Here is a 15,136-nt window from a genome sequence, read left to right as displayed (position 1 = left end):
ATTCCTGGTTCCCCAACGCTCTATTCTATATCCGTATTTCATAGTATTATTCAGAAATGCTTACGACTCTGTGAGGGAGAGGGGGAAAGGTCAGATGAGCACTTTGACAAGCAAGGAATTGCAAAAGAATCATATGAGTAATTGAGGATTCCTTACACAAGCGCATCTTTTGCGAGCACATTTGGGCATTTCGACTGTTTCTACGGACAGTTAGTTTTGCACAGGAGAGATAGCAAAAGAGCTGGTTTTTGGGAAGAAGCTTCTTGTTTTATTGAGATTTGATAGATTTGATACAAAAACAGGTCTTTTTACAAGTGTTTTACAAGGCATTTACATAGAAGAGACAAGAAACGAAAACGAAGAAAAGAAAAAAAAGGTACGAGTAAAACGAGAGTGGAGAGGTTGTTGTTGTGAGATTGGTGTCATAAATATATAGCTACGAGCACAATACGAAGGGCGTGCTTTTTTTTTTCTTTCGAGTGGGGTCCCCATGAACCAGCCAAGTTTGTTCAATTGCTCGCGAGGTCGGTCTGTTGAGCATCCATTGGAGAGGTGCTCGCTCGAGAAGGAAAGGAAAAGAGTCGCTTTTTTAGAAGACTCTGGCGTGGACATCGGGCAGGTTGGGCTTGGGAGGGGCGGTGAGCGGGTTGGCCTTGCCGATGAGGGACATGATCTTGGCCATGGCGTTCTGCTGGGCGTTGGGACGGATGGTCGGGACCCTGTGGCGGTGGTTCGCGGTGGGGATGTTGTAGTTGTTGCGGGTGCTCCTGGGGAAGAAGGTGCGGTAGTAGGTCAGACGGGGTTTCTGGAACATGTTTGTGGAAGTGTAGTTGGTGGTGGTGGTGGTGGTGGTGGAAGAAGTAGTAGAAGCAGTAGAGAAGAAGAAGGAAAGGAGGAAGTATGGTGAAGAGGAATGCGCAGAAAAGGGCCTTATGTATGTGCAGCTCCACTCTTTGGGCGCATGACCTTCTGGGATATAACGACGTTGCATCATAGCGACGTATCACGTGCTGCCGCAGCGCGCAAACGACCTCTTCAGCGATTTCTTTTTTTTTTCGTCCTCTTTTTTCTTTGCTTTTTGAGGGATGGATGTGTTTTTTGTTTTCTGTGCCCGAAGAAGAAGAAGAAAGATTCATGCCCAATCGCCTCTTTGGTCATCGCTAGTCCCTTCCCCCGTCCTCTTCCCGCCACCATCACCCTGGAGAAAGTGAGAGTGGATCGGTGTTAAGACCCCCCCTTCCAGGGAGAAAAGAGAAGATCGATCGATCCTACTCAGCTCCACTTTTTTTTTTTTTTTTTTTTTTTTTTCTTGGCTTCTCTCTTCCCTTTCCACCGCCCGGCATTCCGTCTGCCCTCTCTCTACCACTCTCCTCACCTGTCGTCTTTTGTTGCCACATCCCCCGATAGTCCTTTCTCGCTTTATCCGTCTCTTTCTTTCTCTCTTTCTCTCTTTCTCTCTCTCTCTCTCTCTCTCTCTCTCTCTCTCTCTCTCTCTCTCCTTCTTTCCTTTACCTCATTCTTCGTATCGAGTCAAACGAGTTGAATCGACATCAAGTCTAGTCGAGCCACCGAAGCAAGCAAGGGCAAGGCATACTTTTTGAGGAAGAAAAGACTAAGCCTTCCGATATGACAGAAGATCCCCAGACCCTTTGGTTGGACCGTTACAGGTACGTTCCTTTCCCTCATCCTCTCTGTTTCCTCTGCATGTATGTGTGGTAAACCTGCAGGAAGAAACCACAGCTAATTCTGCTTATTGCTAATGCAACAAATAGGTCCACGCAGGCACAGGAACGAAACTTGAAGGAGATGCTGCACCAGAAAGGAGCCACTGGAGTTACCCTTGCTAGGGACAGGTATGACTATTTTTTTTTTTATATTTTTTTTTTGCATTTGTTGTTGGCCAGTGCATCTTCCTTTCATGCAGAGAGGGAAAGGGCGCAAGAAGTTATGCGCCTTCTGATCTACACCAACGGCGTGAACATCCATCAGTACTTGGGATAATGACAAAGCCTTTTTTCACATGGGAAAACATGAACCAGCATATGTGGGAACGGATTTACCGGCCCAGCGATAAGCAAACCCGCTTCACGCCTTTGTTTAATCAAGAAGTGGTGGCCAATGTTGTGCTCTGAGAACTGTGGATCAAATTTGAATGTCGCAGGACTCGACTGAGTTGGATGGGAACGACTTTATCATTGCGTGAAAAAGGAACCTATACTCACATATAACGGAAACCAAATATTGGTTCGTTTGATGATCTTTAATAGGTTACGGGAAGAGTACGAGCGACTCCTCCTGACGGACATTGTCCTGGCTCAATCTAAGGAGGTCGAGTCGGCTCTCTGGAAGAATGTCTTTTATATCGTGATCGACGGCTATCGTCGGAAGCTCGCCACGCTTGGAAGACCGGAGAGCAACAATGACCAACAGCAGCAGCAGCAGGATGGAAGACAGGATGCTCGTAGGGATAGGGATGGTGGGAGGTCACGTCCCCATGGGACTCGAGGCAACAAGCCCCCTGTTTCGTCGGTGGAATTTCGAAAGGTGTCAACGAAGTTCAGGGCCTTTATTCAGGAGGCAACAGGATTTTACCATCGACTGATTCAAAACTTGGCATCGTGCTATGATCTGAACGAATCCGGAGCGACCATGCAGTCCTTTCCCATCGGAGGTAAGCAGTAATCTGCGCTTAGGCTGGAGTTTACTGTATTATTGCTTCTATGGATGGTCACATCGAATGCTCACTGGTTTTACTATTGTGCGGTCGAACTTAGACAAGCGCCCGATGCTGGAGGTAACGGATGCGGCCCGACAGTGTGCGATCAGCAGCTGCCATAAGTGCTATATCTTTTTGGGAGACCTCGGTACGTAAGCGAGTGAAATTGTCTCACGACTAAAGCATGGATTTAAGTTGTGCGCAGCACTGACTAATCAGGACCATTTTGTGATTATTGATATTCTACAATAGCTCGCTACCGACAAACCTTTAACGACTCTCCTAAAAAGAACTGGTCGGCGGCACGCGATTACTACAACGAAGCCAGGAACCTTCTCCCTTCGAGTGGCAACCCCTATAACCAGCTGGCAGTCATTGCAACGTTCGCGCCCAACAACTTTTTGGCCCTTTACTTCTACTATCGAAGTTTGGCGGTTCGTCTTCCGTTCATGACAGCGCGCAACAACATCAAGGTGCTGTTTCAAAAGATGATGACGGATCCCGAGAAGGAGAAGAAGTTTGTCAGGGAGGAGCGATACAACGATCGACAGGCGGCGAATAACAAAGACTTGACGCAGCTGAACGAATTCCTGGCGCAGTTCATTCTTATACACGGCTCGCTCTTTTTGAACTCGGTTGAAGAGTTCGATGGCAGAATAATGGGCGAGCCATTCGAGAAGTTGATCTTGGACAGACAGATCGACCCTGATCTGCTACTCAGGATCCTCATTATCAACATGTCCAGTCTCTACACCAAGTGCTACATTCCTCTGCAAGGTAAGAGGGCTTTTGATGCCATCAATATTTCTTGCATTCCTTTGTTCAAGGTTCTTTCGGATGTTGACATCAAGCTCTCCCTCTATACTTCTATAGATGATGGCCCGACAGTATCACCGCAGCAGCAAATCGAATCTGAGAGACAGGCGCTTCAACTCATCTTAACTTCCTTTGCGACGATCCTTCGATACTCAACTATTGATTTGGAGAACCACAGGAACGGAGGCTACAAGAATAGTGGACGTCCAGCCGACTTTTTGCCCTCGAATGTCCATCGAGCCATGCCTGCTCTGCGACTGTCACTCAAATGGATGCAAGTCAATATTCACCATGTAAAGCGCCTCTCGGATGGACTCTCGGATAAGGAAAAGGAACGCTTTCAGATTGAACAACTGCTGGAGGATCTCGCCTCGTTCCTGACACTGTTGGGACAGGTTCACCCTTACTCTGAGGATACTATTTTCTGCAGGGATGTGCTCAAGGAGGATGCTGAGCTCCAGGGATTTGCAGCCTTGAAGAGAGCCATTGATGAGCGACCACTGTCGATGATTCCGCCCAGCAGGGTCAGTCCCAAAGCGGAAATGCAAATGCGTATTGCGGACATGTTCCAGGACGCCCTCACGCTTGCCAGGCTCGGCTGGCTGGACTTTTATGTGAAGCCTACGGAAATGGAGGATGGAAATCAGGGCTTGCAATTCTTTACTGAACGCCAGGACGACGGAGACGCAACTGTGAATACCATCCATTCAGCTGTGGAGGGATCGGCACTGGGATCGGATGAGGATGCAGACGAGACGGATTATGAGCGCGAGGCAGCAGACGAAGAAATGAACCCATTCCATATTGGCAAGGCTCTGAATCGCAATAGTCACAATGCCTCGGCGGCGCCAACTCCGGTTACTGAGGCGCATGGACCGGATGATGAGGGCTCTCTGGATCAGGATATCAAGCAGCGGCAGGCTGTCGCCGCGCTGCTGTCGGACGACGATGATAATGATTTGTCGTTGATTGTCGGCAACGATGATGATGAGGAGGACGAGGAGGTTGTTTTATTCAAGGGCAGAAGCAACACTGTCGGAGCGAAGCCCACGTCAAAGCCGGCACATCTGAAGACGACGACCGGTGTGATTGGGGCTGGAAGACGAGGTTCGATGTCTCCCATAAGATCCAGCAACTCGTCATCGCCAGGCTTGGATCAGAACGGATCATCTCAGTTTAGTTCGGCGCGTCCATCGCCCTCGGTCGACAGTCTCTTTGGCGGGTTTCAATTTGGAGTCCCGGATGAGTGGCGACACTCGATTAATTCGCTGCGTTCATCGCCTACTGGCAATGCGGGCAGCACTGGCGGCAACACCTGGGGAGATTTTTCAGGACACTCGCTGGGGAACGGCATGATTTCGCCCACATCGCGCGAACCGCGTGATGGACACTTTCTTCGTCGCTGATAGACAACTGTTGCCAAGTCATTATCTCCTTAGGCATGTCTGCACTTTTTTTTTTTTATACAAATCGAGACAGCTTTGTCCTTCCTGAGGAAGTCGAGAGGAGCGGTCGGGTGTGGCAGTCAAGGGACCGTCATTGAAGGTCAAACCGCATGTGTTGGGGGGAGGGCCGCGCAAGCAGCGATATCTTCAGACGAGCAGCCATCGGTGCTCCAATGGCACCACCCACTTTTTGCCATCATGGATCGAAGTACCGTGATGAAAGTTGTAGCAGTGAAAATAAACCAAACCAAGCAGCTTTACCTTTTTTTTTTTTTATTACTTCAGCGCTAGCGCTTCATCTTGCTTTATCGCCTTTCTCGCTTTGCTCCTCTTGTTGATCAACACCAATTCAAAAATGCCACACGTGTCACTTCTCCAGATCCTCCTCGATTAGACGGCTAAACTGGCATCGAGCTCCGCATACTTCTCGTCCCCGGCGTTCTTACGGCGTTCCAGGTGGTAGATCGTGTTTCGGAAATGAGCCATTACATACTCCGAGATATGGGCCGGGTCGTTCTCCAGCAACGACGACGAGTTGGATGAAGGAGGATGCTGGTCAGGGTTCTCCATGTTGCCCAGATTAGTGTTGATCAGGTCAATGAGTCCATTGAGATACTTGACAGTGACCTAATTACAGATGAATATGCGCAACAGTACACACGACCCATTGTTAGTAACTCCTAAGAAATGAGTGCCAATTACCACAGGTAGCAGACAATAATAAAACATTGCATCCCGAGTGGACCCTTACCGCCTCATTCTGCTTCTCAAAGTAGTAAATGTATCGGTTGAGGATCTCAACAAACAGCTCCACGTTCGTCACAGAGTCCATGCAAGAGTCTGCAATCTTAAGTGCCTTCTGCAGACATTCCAGGACACGTTTGCCGTCACGATATGGTTGCACAGTTTCCTCGCCGTCCTCTCCCTGAGCGACGATCATGGTGCCCCACCAGAGATGACTGCACGTGTAAACTGCGCGACATTGATCGGGCTTCTTCAGCAGCTTGGCTCCGTGAAGCGCGCACTTTGTAATAAGGGTATCATAATGGTCCACATTGAAGCAGGACGTCGTCTGAAGTGTGCCAACCATGAGCGTGATCGCCTGGAACTGCGCTTTCGACTCTGAAATCGACTCTTCGTAGATCGTAAATGCCTACAATCAATTCAGCATAAAAATATAAAAATAAAAAATAAAAACAAGGACAAGAACAAAAAACAAATGGTTATTCCATTGCTTGGTAGCTCATGACTTTGTGCGACTGCAACAATATAAGAAAAAAAAAAGAAAAGAAAAGAAAAAAAAGGCCTCTGCCGTCTTACCTGCACAAAGAACTCGTAACAAATATCCTCAAACCCACATTCATCTGCACTCTGACCCGCCAACAAGAATAGGCGCAGAACCACATCAGAGTTGTCGACCTTGCCGTGGAGAATAGAAATGACCTGGTTGATAAATCTGAAGAGAGTCGAGCACTTCTTCTCCCAGCCCTCGTCCGTATCCTGCAACTTCTTGAAGCGGCGAGCCAGCTTAACGGCCTGGATGACCAATGGAGGGAACATGTAGCGAATGCGCTCTCCTCCATCGCCAAACTGCTTCCTGGCCGCAGACAAGATGGCTGCCTGTGTATCTGCATCATCGCTCTTGAACAAGTGGATAATGCGCGCCAGCTGACCCTGCTCCTCCGCAAACTCCTCTGGATCGACACTGCCGCTCTCGTTGCGATTGCTGCGGGTGCTGCGGAAGGGGCTCGAGTTGTGTCCGCCATCCTTCTGGTCGCGAATCATGACAGCGCAAATCTCCAGGACTCCATTAACGTCCTCGGGAGTGCTGATGATGGTATCGTTCTTCAGAATAGAACCAACAACCGCATGTGCAATGGCGCGGCGGGTCTGGTAGGGTTGAAGCGAGAGAAGGGCGTTAAAGTTGGGAAGGTCCAAGAGTGTAAGGATGGAGGGATAGTGCTGAATGGGCGCCATGAGAAGGTTCTGAAGGTTTGCGACAGTCTCCTTGTGCTGCAGCTCAGGGCTCTCGTTGTATTCAATCGCCTTGTCCTTGGCAAATCCGAGGACCTGGTCGGCATATCCCAGATTGTCGGGATAGCAGCTCAGCGACAAGTTGATCAACGAAACCAGCAGTGCTGTGATATCCTGAATTGACAAGTCAGGACGGAACTATTGATGCGAACATGATACAGCGGTTAGTATGGTACAACCGCACGAGCAACTTGATCACATACATTACTCGCCATCTGATCACAGTTCTCAGTACCTTGACCAGCTCCACAATCTTGCCCCAAAAGATTTCGAACAGTTTGACGTCCTCGGGAATGCCCCGGATCTTGCGGATCTTGAGAGGCTTTGGCGCCGGTGCTGGTGCAGGTTGCTCCTCTTGTGCAGGGGTTTCCTCTTCCTCTACTTCTTGGTCTTCCTTCTTTGCTTCTTCCTCATCATCGCCTTCCTTTTCTTCTGCTGCCTCATCTCCATTGGCCTCGGTCTCCTTCTTTTCAACTTCCGCTTCATCCGCCTTGACGGATGACGCCTTTGGTGAGCCGGGTGCCTCTGAAACCTCATCATCATCGTTGCTGTCAGCCTCTCTGGCGGCATGGGCTGCAAGACGGTCCACCAGGGCAATGACAATCTGTTTCACGTTGACCTTGGGGTGCAATTGAGCTGTAGCCGACAATAATGGTCCCAAGGTTCTCAGGTGGAAATCGTCGGGGAAGACCTAGGATTCAAAGAGACGCCGGATAATTAGCTGCCTGCCGGTGAACTCCATGCGCTCAAAGATGCGGCATAACAAATGAGCTGTGTGTTACCTGGATAATGACCTCCATGAGATATTCCTGCGCAATGACATCCTTGCAGCTGACGATCTGCTCGAGAACGCTGGGCAAGATGGTCTAAAAGAAAAGAAAGATGTGTTAGTATATGTTAAAGACTGTTGCTATATACTGTAGCGGTGTTACTGAAGCAATGGAAAGCACCAGAGAAATAAGGCAATAGCAAAAACAGAAGCAAAAGCAAAAAGAGAAATTACCGACTGATAGACATTCAGGTCCACGCTGTCTAGCTGACTGAGACGCACAAGATTTGTGCCGACTAGAATCCTGAGCTCCTTGCGCTCCATCTCACGCTTCTCGCGCTCTCGGGAATGGCCCTGGTGCTGAAGTCGTACCCAGAGCTTGTTCATCTCGATAAAGTTGGTCAGGATAAACTGGATCGAGTCCGAGATGTTTCCTTCGGGCCTAGAAAAGCAGAGAGCGAGGGGTAAACGCGACATGTCTTTTTGTGTGAGGAGTAACGTTATTTTGGCGCCGCGTGATCAAATCATGTCAAGAGGCACAAAAAGGAGCGTACCCATCTTCTGTTCCCAAGGGAAGACCGTTCCTCGTCTGGCCGCTGAGGTAGTATCTCAAGAACAATCCGCGAGTCGGGTGCTGGACTCCTCTGGCCATCTCCATCATATCGCGCATGATTTCCTTGACAGGGGCATCAGGCACCTCCATGTACACACTGCCAACGGTCACCATCAAATAAAGGCGGGGCACGATGTTTCCTGCATACTGCACCAGCTCGTAAAGATCCGCCAAGTGGTGTCGCCCGCTCTGGTGAGCCTCCTTGAGGTAAGTTGTAACGTGGCGAAGGGCGTCAAAAATGGCCATGTCTATACAATTGCCAAGAAAACAAAAGAGTATCCATTCGAAAAAAAAAAAAAAAAAAAAAAAAAGCACAGGTAAGCAACAGGCACCTGTTTTCTTTTTCCTCTTTCTCTCTCTCTCTCGGCAAGAAAGCAATTGAGCGCAAGACAATGGCTCCAGCATAATAATCCCAGCGATCGGAGCGAATGTCGTCTACTTGCAGAGTTCATAGTAGTTCTTGGGCGTCAAGTTGGAGGTCCTGAGCTCGGCAAGCATGGTAGAGCAGTGCTTTAAACCGTCCATCAACTTATTGTTATCCTATTGCCACGACAGAAGAGACCAGGCACGACATAACCAGGGGTGGTGGTGTTAGGACTCGTGCAGTGCAGACAGAAGGCACGGCACCATGTTTACACGCTGCGTTTATTGCATTGCAAGCGGGAGGAAAAGAACGAAATAGGAAAACGTGGCGAATGGACAAGACTAATAGTCTGCGGGGGAGGAAGGATAAAGGCGGAGTGTCCGTTGGAATAAGCATCATTCGCTTTCATTACCAGACAGCGCTTCATTTGAAACGACTGGATCTTGACCACGTTCAAGGCATCCTCGAGGAACTTTGCTTGGTCTTCTGCGGATGGCACTGTGGTTGTCATGTGGGGATGTGTGCGTGGATTGTGAGATAGAACGAAAGGATAAGTAAAGCAGTCTGCGGGTGCAACGCTTGACCAAGCAAGAGGTCGACCCTCCCCCTTCAGCCGTTTCTGCTTTTCCCTCTGGCGGGGGATACGCACGTGATGAGCATGACGTTTGTAATGTAACGTAGAAACTCGAACCTCCTCTTTATTCAAGACGCGTCGTAGATAAGAGACAAAACTAACATTGGTATTAGTGCTGGCATCCGTGGGCCCCCTGGTATGCTGAAAAGACTATATGATAACCCAGCTGTTGCTTTTCGGGGATTGCTGGGGTGAATTACTGCTGTGGGCGCTATCCATATGGACTATAGACCTGTTGCTGCTGCTGCTGCTGCTGGGGTTGCTGCTGCTGCTGAGGAGGAGGTGACTGGTAATTCTGCTGTTGCTGAAGAGGCGCCAATGTAACAGCGGTTCCATAGGCCATAACTTCAGTCATCCTAAGTAAAAGAATATAAAAAATGAACATCGGCATTAGTGCGTTGATATCCAGGTAATAAAATTGTCCATGCTCTCTCTCGTACAGACATGCAAGTTTTACCCCTATGAGACGATTATAGAGAATTGAATAAAATGTTAATCGTTGCTACGCTGAGTGGTAGCATGGATGAGAAACGAGATGCACCAAGGCTGCCATGTGGGTGCTGTATACCTCCATGATTTCCTGTCCTGTGAACTGGACTCCAATCACGGCTAAACGATCAAACAGAGAAAAGCAGGCCCAGGGCTGTGAGCAGATTGCAGAGACCCCGCCTCGGCGCAATCCACAACATGAATATTGGGTTCCCTACCATTGCCACCAGCGGCAGCGGCATGTTCCAGCATTCTCAGGAAGGCTCTTTCGCGAGCCTTCTCAGCCATTTCGATATAAGTCGAACTCTCTCCTCCGCCAATGGATGCGAATACGCCAATAAATGCTTTACCGGCCTGTGTTGTTTGAACGATAAAAGGGGCATGGTTGGCATGGTTAGCATGGTTATTGACATCCATAGTTTGCTTGAAGAAAAAAAAAGGGGGGAGGAGAGGGGAGAACCACCTACGTTTGGGTTCCTCACAGTGATGCTGGAAAGAGAATTGTTCATCGAGAGTGAGATGAGGTTGTTAATATGGGCGCGGCATGAGCTGTGCATCACTTGGCCATGAGTCCAGACGATGCATCAGATCACGGATGTGAAAGTACAGAGTCACTCGGCGCCTTACCCTCGGACGACACCATGGGCCTGCGCGATATAATAACCAGGGATCTCAAACGCGGTGGTGCTGAAGCGTCGGTCGACGGAGCGGATAGGCTGGGCATATGCCATTTTGGAGGGCTCTCTGAGGTGACTTGGGGAGGAATGAAGGGACAAGAAGGGAGGCGCGAGGCAGTGTTCTTTTTGGCTCAATTGCTCCAAGCACAGTGCAGTGAATGGATGCACTGCAGTCACCGGCCGCTTGGCTATACAACCCATCTCCATGGCCCCCTGTTGACCATCGCCTGCTGGGAACAAGATTAAGGACGCGTTTCATGAGCTCATTGTAGTCGGAACATCTGTACGCCAAACTGGTCTCATCGAGGTGGTCAGTGCACACCTGAAGTCTTTCTACCTCTCGGACGCGTTTATTCGCGTCCCAAGAGACATTCTCCTAGGACATCGCTATCCTTACTCCGATCTGATTACGAAAAACAATGGTGCATGATGCATGTCTCTTTCCTCTCTATCTTTCCTCCTCTCCCTCTTTATTCCTCTCTTTCTTCCTCTCTTTCTCACCTTCTTTCTTCTCTCATTCTCTTCCCACCAACTTCCGTATCCACTGACAATCGTCGGCACCCATCATGCCCGAATCAACACCTAGCATCGTTGATATCCGTAATGGTTCTCCCATTAAAGCACAAGGACACCACATCGTCAGCAATGATAGCGGCACTGTCGTCTCTCATCAGGAGCCCGAAATAGTACCAACCAAAGACGCCGACAATGACATCGATCTTGCAAAGGTCATCCTCGATGGACTCTGTCCCAAACAACGTGGTCAACCCAAGACCATTCCCACGATCGTCCTGTACGACGACCGTGGCCTGCAACTATTCGATGAGATCACTTATCTGGAAGAGTACTATCTGACCCATGAGGAAATCGAGATCCTTGAGCATGATGCGGACAAGATCGTGGACCATATACCCGACAACAGTGTCATTGTCGAGCTTGGTGCAGGGTAACTGAAGCCAACATGGTGTTTTGAAATTGATGAGTACACGTGTACCATCTGTATGCAAGAAGAGTTCTCTCACGGCCATTTCATGTTGTATATAGGTCGCTACGAAAGACTGTTCTGCTACTAAACGCGGTTGAGAGAAAGCGCAAGAACGTCGTGTACTATGCATTGGATTTAATGCTTGATGAGCTGACCAAGGTATAAGGATCGTTATTCGCCTGCCACATCTTCCACCTCCGCTGTCACCTTTAGCTCATTTTGCTCCCTTTTTTTTTTTACGACACAAAAAGTCTCTCAAATCCCTGGGCCAGTTCAACAATATCAAGATTGTGGGCTTGTGGGGCACGTACGACCAAGGGATAGCATTCGTCAGCTCTATTGGACCCGAGATTCCCAAGACCCTCCTTTGGCTCGGCTCGTCCATTGGCAGTTACACGAGGGAAGATGCCGCCCACCTTCTTGTCTCCTACCGCCAATCGCTGAACAAGGGTGATAACTGGCTCATCGGAATCGATCGAAGGAACGATCCACAGGAGATTACTCTGGCGTACAACGACTCCAAGGGCGTGACACGCGAGTTTATCTTGAACGGTCTTGACCATGCCAACGTCCTTCTGGGTCAACAGGTTCTAGATCGCGACAACTTTGGGTACTATGGACGGTATAACGAAGAGGAGGGCCGACATGAGGCTTACTACAAGGTTAAGAAGCCGCATCAAATGAAGTACAGGAATCCTGCGACGGGACAAGAAATCGTTGTGGATATGGCTGAGGACGAGCTGATCAACATGGAGTACTCGTACAAGTGGTCTCCGCAGGAGACAGCACAGTTGTTTCAACAGACAAGACTCATGCCAATTGGGCAGTGGACAAGCTCAAGCAAACGCTACGATCTGCACCTTGTCTCCAAGATGACGGATTCTTGAACCAAGAACAATGCCAGCATGCCAGCATGGAAATAAAGTTTCTTTTGGTTCTTCATGACATCGTGACGACTTATCTTACTCGGACTAACATTTTTATTTCTCAGACCTTGTTTCAAAGCATTTACTTTCTCTCGTTCACACTTTCTCCACTCCACCACACAACATTTCCAGCAACCATCAACCGTAACAATGTTCGCAAACAAACAGCCCGCCAGCGGACCCAGGAAAACCGTTTCGAAAAAGAAGCAGCTTCAAGACCTTGAGCGGGTTACAGGCTCATCTTCCCGACCTTCTTCTCGCCCCGCATCCAGGGTGGGTTCGCGCGTGGGTTCCCGTGTGAACTCGGACAACGAAGACAGCGACCATGAGTTCGATGCGGCAGACGGAGAGGAGGACTTTGAGGAGCTGAAGCAGGCAGATTCGTCCTGGGAGGCGCAGCTCAAGGACGCTATTGAGGACTTAAACGAGAAGCGCTCCAGGTAGGATTGAGGACCATGCTGCAATGCAAAGCAGATCATGCATCCACTGCGGATAATTTTTTCTTTTTTCATTTTTTTATTGTTTCATTCGGAGAAGTGCCAAGTGCAGCCATCCGAGCACAAAAAAAAAAAAGAAACTCTCTTTCCGATCCGTGTTGGTTGCTTTTCTAAGACGTTTCTGCTGTTTTAATTTTTGATGGATAGCACTCGCGAGGATGCATTGACCAAGCTGCAGACAATGATTTCAAACCGCTTTACAGCCGATGTTCTGGACACGCAGCGAGACGAGTTCATGGACCTGCTGAAGAAGAGTATCAAGAAGGGCGGCACCCGCGAAAGTGTCCTGGCTGCAAATGGTAATGCCTTCCCTGCATTCGCATGAATTTACGACTGTGAGAAAAAAAAGAAAAAAAATGGGAATTAATATATTATGTCATGGCTCCTTTCCTCACCTGTCTGCTACTAGTTATCTCCCTGGTGTTCATCACGATCGGCGAGGATGACGAAAAGATGTTCACAGACCTGGCGCCCCTGCTCAAGTACACGATCACGAACCACGAGCAGACTGAGGTCAAGGCTGCGGTAGGTTACTGCGCTTTCCCTCTCTCATCTCTTCGTTCGATAACATAGTGAGACCCGCTGACCTTTTTTTTTTTTTTTTTTTTTTTTTGTGTGTGTGTGTGTGTGTGTATGGTGTGCGTGTGTTCTGTGTGTATGTGTGAATGGGTCTCGGATACCAGTGCATTCACGCTTTAGGAACAGCGTGCTTTATCTCCTCCACACCCCAACCATCCCATCTGCCCACCTACGACCTCCTCAGCTTCTTCTCCGATATTGCCCTCTCCTCAGGCGCCTCTGTCAATGCGCCCCAGAACGCCGAGACCCTCGCCGCAGCACTCGAGGCATTCGGTGTCCTCTACGCCGGACTCTTCCCAGACCTCGGACCGAAACAAATCACGATGCAGGCGCGCCGGTTCTTCAACAATATCATCCCCGGTGCAAAGACCTTACTCGAACACCCCTCGGTCGAAGTCCGTGTCGCCGCAGGAGAGACCATCGCACTGATGCTCGAAATTTTGGACCATTATCAGCGCCAAAGGGAAGACGGTGAATTCTCAGATGATGAAGATGTAGAGGAAACATACAATGAGGACGATCCCGAGGATCTGGAGGAGGTCACAGGCGATTTCCGGTATGAGGACCTGAATGGGTTGGTCGCAGCTCTGGGTGCGTTGTCGACGGACTCAAATAAGCACCGCAGTAAGAAGGAGCGATCGGCGGGTCGATCGGCTTTCCGGGATATCTTGAAGAGTGTCGAGTCGCAGGAACGGCCTACAGAGTCACTCAAGCTAAAGGATTATGATGTCGAGTTTGATGGCTGGGGTAAGCACATCCTTCCAACCAGGCGTTTTGCAGAAGAAGAGACACGGTATGCTTAAAACTGTTACTGATATTAAGAACGCGCTCATTCTGATCCTGATGATTATAGTTGAGATTGTGCAGCTGCATTATTTGAGAGACCGTCTCACATCGGGGTTGCAAACGCATTTTGTCCATAACACAATGATCCACACAATTCTGCCCTCCACTGCAATTCTGTATTCCCCAGGGGTCGGAAGCGGAACATTCGTATCTGGATCCAGATTAGCTGCTACGGCTGCGGTCTCGTCTCAGGTCGGATCCAAGGCAGGGTCACGTGCCGGTTCACGGCCATCATCTTCTATGGGAATCTATGCAGATGCAGAGGATGCCAAGGCAGAGCTGGACAAGGTCGACCGCAAGTATCTGAATGCAGAGATGGCCAAGATGCGACAGGTCCAACGCAAAAAGGAAAGGAACCGAGGAAAGTTTGAGGAGTATTAAGGAACATGTAGGCCCTCTCAAATGTATCAACGAACCCCGTAAACACATAACGAGAAGGACATTAAACTTGATTACGACCAACGTTTAAACGGGTTACAATAAATATGGCCTAATGCACTATAGCTTTAACATCAAAGTGAGCAGAGTATCGATCCTTCAGAGCATTCCCCTGGAGGCCGATATGTCCTTATTTATTACTAATTTAAGATGAATATACACCCGTAGTCGCACGGAACACACCTCTAACAATTAAATCAGGGGTACTTCTGCGACAAGGGGCCAGAACAATAAGCTAGGAGAGCTCCATCTAGAGATTGATTTATTAGGTCTGCCAATTTAAACAAACCCTAAGGGTAGGACGAATG

The 15,136-nt window shown here is 49.1% G+C and overlaps 5 protein-coding genes across 5 annotated transcripts; 3 read left to right on the top strand and 2 right to left on the bottom strand.

Moving 5' to 3' along the window:
• The first annotated feature begins 1,426 nt into the window (after nucleotides 1-1,426).
• On the top strand, nucleotides 1,427-5,240 carry BC939DRAFT_448572 (uncharacterized protein). Its single transcript, XM_051555253.1, has 6 exons — nucleotides 1,427-1,667; nucleotides 1,773-1,853; nucleotides 2,268-2,671; nucleotides 2,775-2,864; nucleotides 2,969-3,493; nucleotides 3,590-5,240. Exons 1-6 carry the CDS (start codon nucleotides 1,627-1,629, stop codon nucleotides 4,936-4,938), a joined length of 2,490 nt encoding a protein of 829 aa, XP_051413266.1. The 5' UTR covers nucleotides 1,427-1,626; the 3' UTR covers nucleotides 4,939-5,240.
• Nucleotides 5,232-9,331, bottom strand: BC939DRAFT_448569 (vacuolar protein sorting-associated protein 35). The gene is made up of 9 exons (XM_051555252.1): nucleotides 9,170-9,331; nucleotides 8,837-8,933; nucleotides 8,335-8,641; nucleotides 8,015-8,222; nucleotides 7,794-7,877; nucleotides 7,247-7,702; nucleotides 6,298-7,149; nucleotides 5,729-6,130; nucleotides 5,232-5,604 (listed from the first exon to the last, which is right to left on the bottom strand). Exons 1-9 carry the CDS (start codon nucleotides 9,266-9,268, stop codon nucleotides 5,368-5,370), a joined length of 2,742 nt encoding a protein of 913 aa, XP_051413265.1. The 5' UTR covers nucleotides 9,269-9,331; the 3' UTR covers nucleotides 5,232-5,367.
• BC939DRAFT_448566 (putative heavy-metal-binding-domain-containing protein) lies at nucleotides 9,332-10,660 on the bottom strand. Its single transcript, XM_051555251.1, has 5 exons — nucleotides 10,508-10,660; nucleotides 10,348-10,369; nucleotides 10,099-10,234; nucleotides 9,958-10,000; nucleotides 9,332-9,747 (listed from the first exon to the last, which is right to left on the bottom strand). The coding sequence occupies exons 1-5, from the start codon at nucleotides 10,609-10,611 to the stop codon at nucleotides 9,603-9,605; spliced, it is 450 nt and encodes a 149-aa protein (XP_051413264.1). The 5' UTR covers nucleotides 10,612-10,660; the 3' UTR covers nucleotides 9,332-9,602.
• Nucleotides 10,661-11,123: 463 nt separating this feature from the next.
• BC939DRAFT_396095 (histidine-specific methyltransferase) lies at nucleotides 11,124-12,429 on the top strand (the record flags this gene model as incomplete). The annotated part of the gene is made up of 3 exons (XM_051552266.1): nucleotides 11,124-11,503; nucleotides 11,602-11,701; nucleotides 11,794-12,429. The coding sequence occupies 3 exons, from the start codon at nucleotides 11,124-11,126 to the stop codon at nucleotides 12,427-12,429; spliced, it is 1,116 nt and encodes a 371-aa protein (XP_051413263.1).
• Nucleotides 12,430-12,618: 189 nt separating this feature from the next.
• On the top strand, nucleotides 12,619-14,771 carry BC939DRAFT_502278 (interferon-related developmental regulator-domain-containing protein; the record flags this gene model as incomplete). Its single annotated transcript, XM_051560267.1, has 5 exons — nucleotides 12,619-12,908; nucleotides 13,113-13,264; nucleotides 13,375-13,490; nucleotides 13,649-14,291; nucleotides 14,398-14,771. The coding sequence occupies 5 exons, from the start codon at nucleotides 12,619-12,621 to the stop codon at nucleotides 14,769-14,771; spliced, it is 1,575 nt and encodes a 524-aa protein (XP_051413262.1).
• Between the last annotated feature and the right edge of the window lie 365 nt (nucleotides 14,772-15,136).

Source organism: Gamsiella multidivaricata (assembly GCF_025024155.1).
Source record: "Gamsiella multidivaricata strain RSA 2152 chromosome Unknown BC939scaffold_25, whole genome shotgun sequence".
NCBI classification, from domain to species: Eukaryota; Fungi; Mortierellomycota; class Mortierellomycetes; order Mortierellales; family Mortierellaceae; genus Gamsiella; species Gamsiella multidivaricata.
The sequence above is the reverse complement of the archived record's forward strand: the minus strand, read 5'-3'. Positions and strand labels throughout refer to the sequence as shown.

What these genes read in the sequence shown, in the direction of transcription:
- BC939DRAFT_448572 (XM_051555253.1), top strand. Translation starts at nt 1,627, where the DNA reads ATGACAGAAGATCCCCAGACCCTTTGGTTGGACCGTTACAG. An exon ending in TATCTTTTTGGGAGACCTCG is followed by an intron (nt 2,865 to 2,968) that starts GTACGTAAGCGA and finishes ATTCTACAATAG; the next exon opens with CTCGCTACCGACAAACCTTT. An exon ending in GTGCTACATTCCTCTGCAAG is followed by an intron (nt 3,494 to 3,589) that starts GTAAGAGGGCTT and finishes ATACTTCTATAG; the next exon opens with ATGATGGCCCGACAGTATCA.
- BC939DRAFT_448566 (XM_051555251.1), bottom strand. Translation starts at nt 10,611, where the DNA reads ATGGCATATGCCCAGCCTATCCGCTCCGTCGACCGACGCTTCAGCACC. An exon ending in TCACTGTGAGGAACCCAAAC is followed by an intron (nt 10,235 to 10,347) that starts GTAGGTGGTTCT and finishes CAAACAACACAG; the next exon opens with GCCGGTAAAGCATTTATTGG. An exon ending in CGCTGCCGCTGGTGGCAATG is followed by an intron (nt 10,001 to 10,098) that starts GTAGGGAACCCA and finishes TTGATCGTTTAG; the next exon opens with CCGTGATTGGAGTCCAGTTC.
- BC939DRAFT_448569 (XM_051555252.1), bottom strand. Translation starts at nt 9,268, where the DNA reads ATGACAACCACAGTGCCATCCGCAGAAGACCAAGCAAAGTTCCTCGAG. An exon ending in GTTACGAGTTCTTTGTGCAG is followed by an intron (nt 6,131 to 6,297) that starts GTAAGACGGCAG and finishes AATTGATTGTAG; the next exon opens with GCATTTACGATCTACGAAGA. An exon ending in TTGAGAAGCAGAATGAGGCG is followed by an intron (nt 5,605 to 5,728) that starts GTAAGGGTCCAC and finishes ATCTGTAATTAG; the next exon opens with GTCACTGTCAAGTATCTCAA.